General features: G+C 35.7%; 1 protein-coding gene across 1 annotated transcript in view; it reads left to right on the top strand.

The window, feature by feature from the left end:
* Positions 1-15,025, top strand: part of Synj (synaptojanin) — a 190,679-nt gene that overhangs the window by 128,134 nt on the left and 47,520 nt on the right. Inside the window, exons 13-15 of the mRNA XM_090373799.1 lie at positions 1,667-1,772; positions 8,294-8,434; positions 12,334-12,526. Coding sequence (XP_090229925.1) covers positions 1,667-1,772; positions 8,294-8,434; positions 12,334-12,526 — 440 coding nt within the window. The remainder of the gene's footprint in view (positions 1-1,666; positions 1,773-8,293; positions 8,435-12,333; positions 12,527-15,025) is intronic.

Genomic DNA, 15,025 nt, shown 5'->3' with positions numbered 1-15,025 from the left:
TAACACGTTCCCGAGCTATTTCCGCTTCCAGTTCAGACCATGCGCCGACTGCACCACGTGTATAGGTACCGTGAGCCTGTTATATATATGGACGTGCTGCAGGAAGTTTTGTTACTGCTGAGGAAGGGAGCGCAAGCTTCCGAAAGCTCCAGAGATTTTTATCGTTTTTATCGCTTTTAATCCGGTTTATTTTAGTGTATTTTATCTCAAGGATTTTATCACAGTTTTAATGTTTTTACATGTATATTTAATATAATAGCAGTTTTTGTAAATATTTATTTTATTTTAATATGTAAATAAATATTTTAGTTACAGTAAATACTTATTCTTATGGTTGGTGTGAGCTGATTTAATACTAAAATCTGACAATGTATATTGCACTTTTGCAAACCATGTGACTGATTCTCATATGAGGGATTACTGAATTAACAATGTTTTGAATCTCGGGTATGATCCTTAGATGGATTACAGGACAGGGAGTAGATGGCTGTGATTAATCGCCACTCTTCGTAGTGTGTGTGTGTGTGTGTGTTAGAAATGGAGTTCTTCAGAGATTAGTTGTTTCTGTTAAACGATACTGATGAAGAAAATGACCAGTTCCAAGCATTATTCTTTTAGGATGACTTAGATAGGCTTAAGCTATAGTTGGGATAGTGGCAACTTTGTTTTAATGCTGAAAAATGCACTTGGGGATTATGATCAAGACAGGTGTCTAGGTATGAATTTCATGCCTAAAAAAACAGTGTATTTTTTTTTTTTTTTTTCAAGAAAATCAAAAATTCTAAAGACTAGCAAAAAATCTGTTTGATATTGGTAAGAGGGTATGTGAAGAAAACTTCAAATATTGGGTTACAGAACTCAGTGACCCACATATTCGAAGTTTTAGGGGGGGGATCTGATTGAGTTTGGGAAGGTTCTGAGAGGGGATAATAAACTGATGGAAGGCAAAATTTTTGGCTATAAATGATGCTAGAACCAGGAACCATAAATTCAAATTAAGGGGAGAGAGTTATAGACGGAATTGTAGAAAGTTTTCTTTTAGCTTGTAAGTTGTTAATTACTGAAATAATTTGCCTCCATAAGAGGCAACTTATTTCAGTTGAGGTGTAGAATTTGTTGTAGAAACAATTTTCTCTTGAAAAACAAAAAGTGGAAATTAAGCTCCATTTGTTGCTTGCTTTATTGTTAGGATTTAAATTTGGATTTAACTTTTTATTGTTGTTAGGATTTAACTTTTATTGTTTTTGTTGATTTTGTTTTTGTTTTTTGTTTGTTTTTTGTTTTGTTTTTTGTTTGTTTTTGTTTTTGTTGATTTTATTTTTGTTTTTATTGATTTAACTTTTATTGTTTTAACTTTTATTTTTTTATTGTTTGTTAGGATTTAACTTTTTATTGTTTGTTAGGATTTAACTTTTTATTGTTAGGATTTAACATTAGGATTTAACTTTGAATGTGAAATGTACAGGAATCATTTTGCTAGTATTTTTGTTTAAAACTGGGCATCATAATTTATTTTTGTTAATTTATTAATTTCTATTAATTCTGTTTAGTTTTTAATATTTTTTACAGTTTTTCCTGTTTAAGTAAAAATACCAGTATTGTGTGAATATTATAATGCATATATTTTTGTGCTCCTTTTTTTTTTATCAGTCCTGTTAAATTTCAGCCCTTGTAGACTTTTCAACAGAAGAAAAAGATCCAGTAGTGGATATATTTGCTGTTGGTTTTGAAGAAATTGTTGACTTAAATGCAAGTAATATTGTTGCAGCAAGGTAAGACATGCAAACATCTTAAATTTGTTTTAAGAGAAATGTCTTAAGCACTTCATGTATTTTATGGAAAGTTGACTTCAATTGACCATTATGATGTATGCTTTATTTATGAAATGAAGTATTATAAACTTATAAAATAAAAATAACACGTGTTATTAATGGAGCTATATGTCACGAATAGAACTGTATCTGTTTAAATAACAATATGTTAGTGATTTAAAGATAATTTTTTTTTCAGTTTCAAATTCTATTTAATGCAGAGGCTTTCTTGTTTTAAAATTGAAGTGCCTTCTTTGCCATTTTAAAATTTAAAAAGTTTAAATATTTTTTCTGTGTTACATTACAGAGTTACGTTACTTTGAATTAAAAATTTTTTGAAGGCACTTACAAAAGTATACAAACTTGCTAAAACTGTCCTATCTCCTCTGTAGCTAGTTCTTTCAAAATCTGTAAAATAAAATACAATAAAATAGAATAAAAATTATTATATAAAGAAAGGATTCGTCAGCTAGAGCTCCAGCATCAAAAACCACAATAAAGCCTTAGTGAATGAACTCATGGGTTATAGCATTTTAATTACTCCAAATTCTCATGATGGGGCATTGAGAAGCTGTGGCCTTAGGTTATAAGAAATATATAACTTTTGTGTTGAAATCAGTTCTGTAATAGGCATGTATGTGCTAAGATTTTGGAAATAAACTAAACACTCCAGAGGGTTGAGGGTGGGTGAATTTGCAGCTACTGCTACTTATGAGTATTTTTTTCAAATTTTGTGACAAATAAAGATTTGCATATAATAAAATATTTTATGCAAATAATAAATGCACAAAGATTCTAAACATTGCACGATTAAGTCTATTCTTAATTGAATTAGAGGAGTATATTACATGGATATATTTCAAGTTTTTAAGTAAAATTCATCCATTATTAAAAACACAAACACAACTTCTTAATAGGAAAAATCAGAGATTAAACTGTGCTGGATCCCAGAGAATGCTATGATATATTGGGAATGAAGTAGCAAAACAACTATCCGTTCTAGATGTTTCTTGAGTGCATGGCGCATAGGTAATGTAAATACAGTTAAAAGAGAGGAATTAAGCACTTTTAACCTATATTAGATCTAAATATTTGTTTATTTTCAGTTGGAAATCGACATTCCATTTTATGGCATGTTCCTATTACAGTCAGTCCTCGTATAACACTTGTTTACACTACATGAATTTGATCATACACAATTTATAAATAGGGGAACAATATCGTACGATATCGAACCGAATTCGCTTATGCACGATTCGCCTTTGTGTTTACAAGAAATGGCAATGGAATGCGGAATCACCCCAACTGAACCCAACAAGATAGGAATGAAGAGAAGGTTCTGAAAATGTATTTGTTTTTTTATATCAGTGAAGGGGAAACACATTTCACCATAATAAGGTAAAAACCCAAACAATTCCAGCTATCGGTATTATCACAAATGCAATTAGATCGAGTTTACTACCAGTTTATAACAGATTCCACTAGCAGAAACGCAACTGGAAATTGTTTTTATTGTTTTATGGTAGTAACCCCCAGAAATGTGCTTTAGTAAAATGTGAGGTGTTAATAGTATATCTCTGCCTTTACGGTGTTGTTTATTCAGTTGCTACATGCGTGGCAGCTTTGTTTATGTGTATCAAGCGTGCCTCCTCATTTTGTAATTGTGCTTTATTCCCTAAAAATGAGTAAAATACTTAAAAGGTGTGAAAAGGAAGCATCCTGGTGAAGACACTGCAGATTCAGAGAGAAAAAGAAAAGCAATATCGATAAACAGAGGCGGACTGGGTCAAAAATTCTTACCCGGGAAAATTTGTAGTGGCCTCATACTATGGTTTATGGCCAAAATCACACCGGCCTCCAGCCCACCGGGGTTTCACCGGTAAGGCTTATGGCCAGTCCGCCACTGTCGATAGTGAAAAAATATGAAATTGTGAAACGCTTTGAGTGAAATGAAAGACCATGTGATATTGCACATGCTACAGGCAACGCCGAGAATTAGAAAGATGCATAAAAACAACTTTCATAGCAGGAACAATTCAAAGTGTAATTAAAATCCATTAGATCAAGACACAAAGAATTGGAAGAGATGGAACGGCTGACATCTGTTTGGATAGAAAATCAAACAAAAAACAAGTTTGCTTACAATAGAAGCAAAGCATTAGCAATATTTTATTACATAATAGTCGTAATAAAATATGTAAGTATTTTATTATGATAATTTATTGTGTTTGGTAATGTTTTGGTTACAAATGTGTGTGTTCCATCTTGAGTGATCGGCACCTAACCCTATTTTTCCCATAGGGCCTGTTGTTTATATTGCATGATTTTGCATTGCACGAGGGTTTCTAGGAACACAACTATCGTTCTATACGAGGACTGACTGTACTTCATTATTGATTACTATCTTTGCTACTTCCCAACTATATAGATCAAAATGGTCGAAGGGTTGACATATATATACAGGCCTTATAGTCAAACTATTTGTTGTTCTGTTCTGTGTAATGGTGAAGTAGCAACAACAGCAATCACTGATGAAGTGATAGGAATATACCGTGAAATGTCTGATTTCCAACTGGGAATAAACAGATATTTAAATCTAATGTAGGCCAAAGCGCTTTATTCCTCTCTAAATTATCCACCTCAACTATACAAGTACCATATGCACTACAAAAGCACTGTACTGACAATCTGAAAAGAGCAATGGAAACATTTGTGCTAAATGCCAATTGGAATAAAGCTCTCAAACAGATCCTGATAGACTGTGAATCAGTAACATTCTTAACTTCATTCTTAACATCAAGCAGATGGAGCTGTATCTGTAAAAGAAATCCACAGTTCAAAATAGTAAAGGAAAATGTTTGAATGAAACATCATTTACCTTGCTTGGTCTCCAATTTTCCACACGAGCATTGGTTGGCAGGCTGTCATCAGTTTCTTTATCACTGCTACAAGGTATTTTGTTGGTATCAAAATTAACATTATTGTTACTATCGGACAAAAGCAAATCATCACTATCGGACAAAAAGGAAAGTCCTAACAACTTCACAATTTCTTCATCAGAAAAGCCATGACCAAACACTTTTTTTCCGGTTGTCAGTAAATACATGGTAGACAGAGAGTCATCTGAAGACAGAGAGTCATCTGAAGACAGAGAGTTATCTACCATCACCCTCAGTGAGCTATCAGACAGAAAACTGGATAACCAATTACAAAAAAACAGTTGGCAAACCATAAGATGGAAGCTTGTTTAGAAGACCTTTATGCCAAACACGATCGAAAGCCTTTGAGATGTGAAGAGCTTGTGTTTCACCAAACTTTTCCATTGAATTTGTCCATAAATGAGTAACATAAGCCAGAATATCACCAGTGGATTGACACTGACATAATCCATACTGGCGATTGTTGATCAGACAGAATGTTTCTAGGTAGTTTAAGAATTGGTGGTTAATTGATTTCTCTATTACTTTAGAAAGAGTAGAAGTAATTGCAATGGGATGATAATTGGATGGGAGGGATTTGTCACCCTTTTTAGGAACTGGCTGGATATGAGCAAATTTCCAAGCAGAAGGAAAAACACCTTTGGAATAAGAAAGTGAAAAAAGGCGGCAGAGAACAGGAGTAAGTTCAGGAGCACAGGTTTTGAGAACAGGTGGAGAAATACCATCAGGACCTGGAGCTTTCTTAGCATCAGGATTCGTCAAAATCCTTCTAACATCCTTTTGACAGAAGATCACAGGAGGCATTGAATGGAGCATGCTAGGAATGGTGGGAAGTATTATCATTAATATGTGAGTCGGAAGAAAAATGTGATGCTAGCAGGTCAGCTTTATCCTTGCCCGAAGTGACAACAGAACCATATGGTTTTGACAGAGGTGGGGGCAGAGATGGGCAAAAGTTGTGGCCAATAGCTTTGACAAGAGACCAGAATGCTTGGCTACCGTTAAGGCAAGAAGCAAGTTTTCTACTCTTAGCCTGTTTAAAATCTAGTTTGGACTGGATGTGGTTAATAACTGCTTTACAATTGTTGCGAGCTTTGGTGTAGGCAGAAAATAAAACTGAAGAATTGGAAACAAGCCAATTACGATATGCAACATTCTTCTCTTGAACAGCCTTAGCACATTTATTGGAAAACCAAGGTTTAGATAAAGATTTTAAGGAAGGTGGAGTGTGGAATAAAGGATTCCATTCCTACAAGAATAATTTCACTGACACGATCTGAGCAAACGTTGACATCAGAAGTTTTGAAACAGTAATCCGACCAAGGAAAAGAAGAAAAGAAATCTCGCAGGTCATGCCGTTCTGCATTCTTGTAATGCCAAACAATACAAGGTGAATAGCCATGAGATAAAGGCTCCATTAGAGAAGAGACAATCACTAAGTTGTGATCTGAGGTGCCTAATGGACCACTCACTTCGACCGTGTACTTAGAAGGGTTGTTTATGAGAAAAAGATCAAGCATGTTGGCTGTATGGTTAGGATTGTCCGGTATTCTTATACAAATTACCAAGTCTCTGACAGGGAATATCGAAACAGACATATGCACAAGTACCAGCTTTGAGGCGAAAGGAATCGTACAGTGACTAATTTGGGCAACTGAGATGAGCAGTAGTTGAATCAACTGATAACTGAGATTCTGTCAGAAAAAGTACATGGGGTTTGGCAGACTACAAGTGGAAATGGACGTCGTTGAGATTAGAATTGAGACCACATATATTTGTGAAATGGACTAGGAAGTGTTTGGGAGGTTTATATCTTTTTGCAAATAAGCTTACTCTGTTATTTTGACAATTCATGGTGTATTCAATAGTAAGAAAGAGTGGGGGGGACGTGCTGCATGAAGTAATGAAATTTTTGGATATGGTGGACACATGGTAAGAATATACCCAGATCCTTGACATAAAGTGGCCTCGACAATGCTCCCCGCATACACACTACTCGGACTCCCTCCAGTCACTATCTGGCAGAGTAGAGGTAGCAAGATTATACACTAGCTGATCCGGAAGCCTCCTAAAGAGTAACCAATACATTCGGTCTGGTGTACTGACCAGCGGGCGGCTTGCAAACACCTTTTTAGAGCTGTGCCCTCGAAATATAAGGAAGATTCGTTATTGCCATGATGTTCATCATAACCTCAAAAGTCATCAATCATACTGCATGATGGAAGAAATGGGGAAGTGTTGATCGGAACTTAGCTCTGGAGACTAAACATGGGTTCCACCACTTCAAGCCTCCAATAAGCAAAGTGGTGGCATTGCACCGGTTGATGAGAGTTATCTACCACCTAGTATTGCCTGGTAATGCAGAGGAGCGGCATTCCTCCATGTGGTGTTGGCGCCACAACTCGATTCCTGCTTACATTGGTTCCCACCTGGGTGGTCACCCACAGTGTGCTTGTGCATGGAGGTTATACCCAGAATTACTAACAGTCCCACCATCATGAAGGTGCAAGCAGAGTATTTGGCTGTCACAGACTGTCTGGAGTTCACCGAAATTGGATCCACTTGACTTGAATGTCACCTGAATATCAGTTCCATCAGCATTTTAGACTCCCAGGTAGCAAGTACAGCTTGTCTGGCATATCTGAGAGAATGTCTGTGACAACCTCAAGGACCACGCAGGTGTGAACCAACTGGCAAAACAAAGGCATTCTGACACAATGTTGCATTGGAAGAGAAATTTTAAGATGTTGCATGAGACTTACATTGGACTGCAAAGGCTTAATACCTTCTTTGTTAAGTTGACATTTGAATAGACACATAATGACCCCGATGCCCTTTTGCCAATAAACACTTACATTAATGGCAACATTTATGTGTAGGAATAAAATTTACCTTTTAGTTCTTCTCACACTCACACTACCTCTTGAATAACTTTTCAAACAGAGCAATGCAAGTTGATCACACACACACACACACACACACACACACACACACACACACACACATGTTTAAAATAGCTGTTGCCATTGCATCTCCTTTGGATGTTTGAGGATGTCCAGTGTGAGTCTTGTCTGCAATGCTTATGATATAGTGCAGTGTCAGAACAATGTATGACTTGACTTTGGCTTCTGAGATAGAGCCACACAAAATCATCATATGCCTCCCAGTAACTTCTGGTAGCAGTAGTATGAAGCAATACTAGTAGACTGACATTCTCATTACTGAATAATCTATACTAGAAGACTACATGCGAATGCACTGTAATAAAGAATAGAGGATGCAGTGATAGCAACAATCACTGCTGACAGTGATTGTTGCTATCACTGCATCCTCCTGCTAGTTGTTTTAAATAATATGATTGTTATTAAATTTTGTATGGCAGTGGACTTTTTTTAATACCATTTTTTTTTTTTTTTGTCTCTCACATATATTTGGGAAACATTTCGCCATGTAAGAGTAATTTCAACCAAATGTTATACTTGTAAATAGTTTATCTTTAAATTATATATATTTGAATTAATTTAAAACAATTTTAATTTTTAGTACTACAAATCAACGGGAATGGATGGTTGAACTTCAGAAAACAATTTCTCGTGATAACAGCTATGTTCTTATCACTTCTACCCAACTAGTCGGAGTTTGTCTTTTTGTTTTTGTACGACCACAACATGCTCCATATATAAGGTAAAATAAATAAATTTTTATTTATTTATAAGAAAGAAAAGCATTAATTGCATTTCATAATAAGGTATTAAACATAACATACAAGTACTGTTAGTACTTGTATGTTATGTTTAGGTCACATTTAATCGTAGCACTAAGGTCCATGTACAAATAGAGACTCTGACATTACAAATAGATTCGTCAGTACATTGTGATCACTGTCACTGGGTGACAGTGATCACAATATACTGATGTGGGAATTACTTAAAGATGTAGCTACCATCAAGGTTAAAGGGAAGGGCTTTTGCTTTCACTACAAATTTTTATCGAAAATAAAATTTATACAAATTTATTGAAAATAAAAATTTGTGTAATAGCCAATTTGTAGACACTTTATTTGTAGAGAGATGAGGAAATATCCATCTCAGTTGTACTAATCCCAATCACACAGAAATTCAAAATGGAACAGTATTATGATTAATATAAACCAAGGGTAAATACTAGTGAAGTGTTTAATGTCCTCCAGGTTGCTACTAGATGGGTTGAATTGCAAGAATAAGATTACAGCCAATTTACATGTTGGATGAAAATACAGAATATTGCAGTAGAAAAAAAGACTGCTGTCTTTCAAACTGCAATAGTCTCAGTATTTTTAAGTTGCATAAGCATGTACAGTAAAGTAAAAAAGTAAAGTGCAGCCATTATCAACCCACTGCAGGATGGAAGCCTCCTCAACAATTCATGCTGAGGGAAATGGACCATAATTTGCCACGCTGGTCCAGTGCGGGTTGGCAGATCGACCGTATTCAGCAGTCAGGGGCTTGAACCCCCGGTCTACTCAAGGAGCGTGTGCTACTGCACTCCCGCTCCTGCCCACTCGGCTACGGAGGCCGCTACAGTATATAATGTATAAATGCATATTACCATAAATTTTCTTTTATTAATTTTTTTCCCTGCTTTCCTTTTATATGTAGATAGAGTTCATATATCGATTATCCAAAAAAGTTGACTATCCAAAGTATCCTCACTTCCAGTTGTTTTGGATAATTGGAATCTTACTGTGTTGTGTTGGTTATGTATAATTTAAAGTGTTTAACTCACCAGCTACTCTAGGACATTTTACCTTTTATATATACGTTTTTTTTTTTTTTTTTAAATATTATTATGATTTGAAGATTATTCAGGTATAAATTCAGGTATATAAGTTTTAATAATTGTATTTAATCTGCTTCTGTATTACAGATAATGAGTAGGATAGAACATTATTTTATATACAAAATTTTACTTGTAACAACAAAGTGCATAATTTTATAAGTATTCATTTTTGGGAATCTGAAACATTTTAATCAATAAATTGATCCCTATTTATTTTTTTAGTGTGTGCTGTTTGTTTTTGTTTTGGTTTTATTAAAATTGCCTTCTAAAACTGCAAATATCTCATTGCTGTCTAAAACTCATTTTGTTCTTTTAGTTGTCTGCTTTGCTTATTTATTTTTTCAGGTTTTTTCCTTTGCTGCAATAACTATAATTCTGCATGGTTTAGTAACTTTGAAATTTTTAATACATCTTCATTATTGTGAATTACCAAGTTCTTGAGTTATGCCTTTTTTCTCCCTTTATGTAAAGTTTTGTAAAGTCAGATTCATATCATTATCAAGTGCAGATGTTCAAAAAGTTGTACAACCAACAATTTCAGGTTGTACAACTGATAGACACTTTGTGTGATACTAAATTTTTAGCCCTCCATAAAAATATGGGTTTATTACTTGCCACTTATTTGAAAACGTCTGGTTTTGGAGACTGAGGGTGAGGGAATTCTTAAAGGTGTCTGATTATTGCTGTATATCTGAAGCAGAAGCAGTAGTAATTTTTTGCAAGTTATTCCAGGTTTTTGAGCCCTTACAAGATGAAATTGTCCCTTCAACATATTGTACAGATATAATACGCAACAAAGACCATACAAGCAGCAGTGTGATCAAAGTAGCTATTCTTCAAAACCTCCAAAACAGCAAACAGTTCAATATTTATAAATTATGGTATACATAATAACCCTACATGAAGTTGTGTGAATAATCTTATAGAAAAATATAGTAATAATCTTAATATGTAGTTTTTCCTTGAATTTATTCAAACTACCCACCCACGACAACAGATCCTTCCATCTGTTGTTGTGGAGTGAGTAGTTGGTTCCAACAATCAACCACCTGCTGGCTGAACATAAACCTCTGCACATCTATCCAGCAACCTTCCTCGATTTGTATCTATGCCCACTCATTTATGTAGTTTGAGCAAGAAGAAGAAGAATGTCATTAGCATTGAGCTTGCTCAATCCATTGAATGCCTAAAACACTTCTTTCAGATCACCTCAGAGGTGTCTAGTCACCAGACACTGCAATTTTCAGAACTGAAGCCTTCCTCGGTATTTTGTTCCCTTCACCAGTCTTATTGCCTTTCTCTGACCCATTCCAGCAAATCCACATCCTTCCTAAAATAAGGCCTCCAGACCTGTATTCAGTACTCAAGTTGCGGTCTAATCATTGCCTTGTACAGTGGGATAATCACTTCCTTATTTCTGCGAGCAAAATTCCTGTATATCATTGACTGTATATCCCATGGCCTTTCCTGGCAGCCTGTTTGCACTGCTCAGACAACTTCATATCTGACTGAACAGTTACCTCCAATTCTTTGTCATTTTCCTCTACCTTCAGCCTTCAATGTAGTACCACATAGTTTATTTTATTATTATTATTTTTTTTTTGATTTGGTAGTTGTTGGCGCATCGGCTTCTGTGGCCATATTGAACCTCCCAAGGTTTTTGCAGTACTTTGATCCAAGCCCGAGGCGGGAATCGAACCCGTGACCTTTGGGTTGCCGGGCAGGTACCACATAGTTTATACATTATTCTAGGATTGCTGCTACTCATGTGCAGTGCCTTGCATTTAATGTCTTTAACAAACCATATCTCTTCACGTATTCCAAAAAATGGCCAATTGTTTTAAAATTTTTGGCCAATTTTTTTTAAATTTTTGACCTCAGATGAAGAATGACAAATTGTATTATTGTGCATACTGCATACAGGTCTTGAAACCTAATTTTTAAAAAGGATGTGGATCTGTTGGAATGGTGTACAGAAGATCAACCAGATTAATCTAGGACACAAAAGGGTACTTTTACAACAAAAGATGTCAGTTCTTCAAATTGCAGCACTTGGAAACTAGGATTTGCAAGGAGACCAGAAGGTTTTAATGTTTTAAATAGCTTGAGCAAACTAAATGCAGATGGATTCCTTATTTTTTCTCAGATGACATACATAAGGGGATATAAATTTAAATTGATAAAAAATGCAAAAATTTGCATTCAGTCAAGTGGTGATCATTGGAACAAACTATCTGGTGTTGTGAGCATAGGCAGTTTGAATATATTTAAGGAAGGATTAGGCAAATTATTAGAGCCGGATGGATGATGCTTGTTTTTTTTTTTTTTTTTTTTGCTGATGATGTATAAGCCTTCTTTCTTGCATCATTTACTACTGCTAATGCTAAAATGAATTATAAATCTTAGAGCTTGACACGGAGGATAATTTTTATCATATAAGCCTGAAACGCTTATATTCTGAATCTGTTTATTATAAACACTGTGTACATCAGATGTTCTTGTAACATCTTAAAACAAGTACAAAAAAGATAATCAAACAAGTTGCACTTTAGCAGTATAATAGTGTTGCTTTAACATAATAATCTTATTTTTATTTATGTGTTTTTAATGGATTATTTTGTGAATAAACTTCCAGCAGGACTTTTTTTAAATGAAGGTCTAAAAAGTTCCAGTTTCATTGAAAGTTTTAAGTCTACAGCTGTGATACATAGTTACAGTTCAGATTATTCATAAATATTTCAGTACATTTTTTTGTTTAATTCCAGAGATGTGGCTATTGATATGGTAAAAACTGGACTTGGTGGTGCCACTGGAAATAAAGGTGCAGTAGCCATACGGTTTCTCTTCCATAGTACCTCCATGTGTTTTGTTTGTGCTCACTTTGCAGCAGGTCAATCGCAGTGGAATGAAAGAAATGCTGATTATGCAGAGATCACAAGGAAAATTTGCTTTCCGATGGTGAGCTATTTTACCATGTTAATTGTATTTTTTTTTCTTTTTACTGTGCAAGCTCTAGAAAAACAATGTACCTTTAACAATTTTTTTGTTGACAATTCTATTACTTAAGTAAACACCATTACACTGCATAAATTATTCAGTTATTTTATTTTGCTGATTCCTAAATAAAGGGAGGTTGGAAAATATTCCTTATTTAATGTGCATTAAATTCACTCATCATCGGGACAAAAAAGGACCCCAACAAGTGCCCCTATCTAATCGATTAAACCAGCGTTTCCCAACTCTGGACATGGGAAAACCAGAATTTTCCCATGTCCAAAATATGCATAGCAAATCCTGAGGACCACATCAATAAGGGGAAATATCTGTCCCCATAAACCAACCCACATAAAACTCTGAACTCTTCACGTAGTGCCATATCAGTGGTTCTTCTCCATACCTCTGAAGAAGAGATCTGTTCTGAATTCAGAAATCAAGAAGTGACAGCTGTCAAGTGAATATCAGTGAAAAAGAATGGAAATCTTGTTCCTACTCAAGTTATTATTATATTCAACACCCCCATGGCCTCCATGGGGGTATTGAATATAATAATAACTTGAGTCAAGACAGTAATAACTTCCATCAAGACAGGCTACTTATGCTGCCTAGTAAGCATTTGTATTCCAAATCTACTAAAGTGTTTTAAGTGCCAAAGATATGCTCACTGGCAAGTTGCCTGTCATGTCAGTCATGCCTGTGCTGTGTGGTGCCAAAAATCATGAGAGCAAGGAATTTTCAGCTTCAAAGCCAATTTCTACAAATTGCCCTCATATGTCCAGAAAATTTCTGGGAAGTGTAGCATCAGGAGACAAATGGAGATGACCATGCCACGATCAGAGTGATTTACTCTGATCACTTGCTATTTACTAAGGTGGCACAGAAGGACTATTCAGCTGGTAGTTGAGGTTATCCAAAGAGTGGTAGTTGGGATTATGCAAGGTACTGTACATGGGTAACATAACAATTGGGTAGTACCACACTCAAGGTGGTTGAAAACGAAAGAGACCTAGGGGTAATTGTACAGTACAACATGAAAGTTTCTAAGCAGTGCAAATAAGCAGTTAAGACAGCTCATGTGGTTTTGTCAATGATATATACTGGAATTTTGCCAGCAGAAGAATGCTATCAGCATTCTTCTCCTTACTTATTTTTTTAGTAGTAGTAGTAGTAGTGGCATGTGATGCAAGAAAGCAAATGTATGAGCTTATGCAGCATCAGCCAAAAAAAAAAAAAAAAAAAATCACACCATTCCCTCCAAATGCCTGTCCAATTCCTCCTTAAATTTATTCAACCTATCAACTTCCACAACGACAGATGGAAGTTTGTTCCAGCAATTAAACACCCGCTGGCTAAAGGCAAATTTCCGCACATCTATTCTACATCTGTCTTTTCTTAATTTGAATTTATGCCCCCTTAGGTTCGTAATCTGAACAAGTGGAAGGATCCCATCAGAATTCAGCGTGCTCAACCCATTCAAGGCCTTATACACCTCAATCAGATCACTGCGCAGGTGCCTAGTCTCCAGCCATCGCAATTTGCAGAACTTAAGCCTCTCTTGGTAAGAGGATCCCTTCATTCCCCTCACCAATCTTGTTGCCCTTCTCTGTACATGCTCAAGTAAATCTACATCCTTCCTAAAATGAGGCCTCCAGACCTGTACGCAGTACTCAAGGCGTGGCCTGACCATTGCCTTATACAGAGGGATAATCACCTCCTTTTCCCTGCTAGCAAAATTCCTATATATCATTGACAAAACCCCATGACCTGCCCTGGCAGCCTGTCTGCATTGCTCAGAAAACTTCATATCTGACTGCACAATTACTCCCAAGTCTTTTTCATTTTCTACCACCTTAAGTGTAGTACCACACAGTTCGTACGTTTCTCTGGGGTTACTTCTACCCATATGCAGTACTTTGCATTTGTCAAGGTTAAACTTCAGTTGCCACTTCTTAGCCCATCTGCCCAAATTATCCAGATCCTGTTGCAGTAGCACACTGCCATTATTGTCATTAACAACCCTGCCAACCTTTGTATCATCTGCAAACTTCGACATTAAGCCTGATATACCTTCATCAATATCATTGATAAATATACAAAACAACAGTGGACCAAACACCGAACCCTGTGGGACTCCACTAATAACATTAGTCCAAGAAGAGCAGCACCCATTGATTACCACCCTCTGTCTTCTCGCACTTAACCATCCTTTTATCCATTGTAGCAACTTACCCTTAATACCATTCTGCTCCAATTTGTATAATAGTCTTCCATGCGCAACAGTGTCAAAAGCTTTCCTGAAATCCAAATATATGATATCAAAATTATTTTTTGCATCCGGTTCCTTTGTAACCACATCATAATAACCTATCAAATTTGTCAGACAAGACTTTCCCTTAACAAACCCATGCTGTGTCTGAATTATTGCTGCAGTCTTGTCTAGATGATCCTGCAATGCATCTT

This window comes from Mastigoproctus giganteus, chromosome 5 (genome assembly GCF_048544385.1).
Source record: "Mastigoproctus giganteus isolate SK-2022 chromosome 5, ASM4854438v1, whole genome shotgun sequence".
NCBI classification, from domain to species: Eukaryota; Metazoa; Arthropoda; class Arachnida; order Uropygi; family Thelyphonidae; genus Mastigoproctus; species Mastigoproctus giganteus.
The sequence above is the reverse complement of the archived record's forward strand: the minus strand, read 5'-3'. Positions and strand labels throughout refer to the sequence as shown.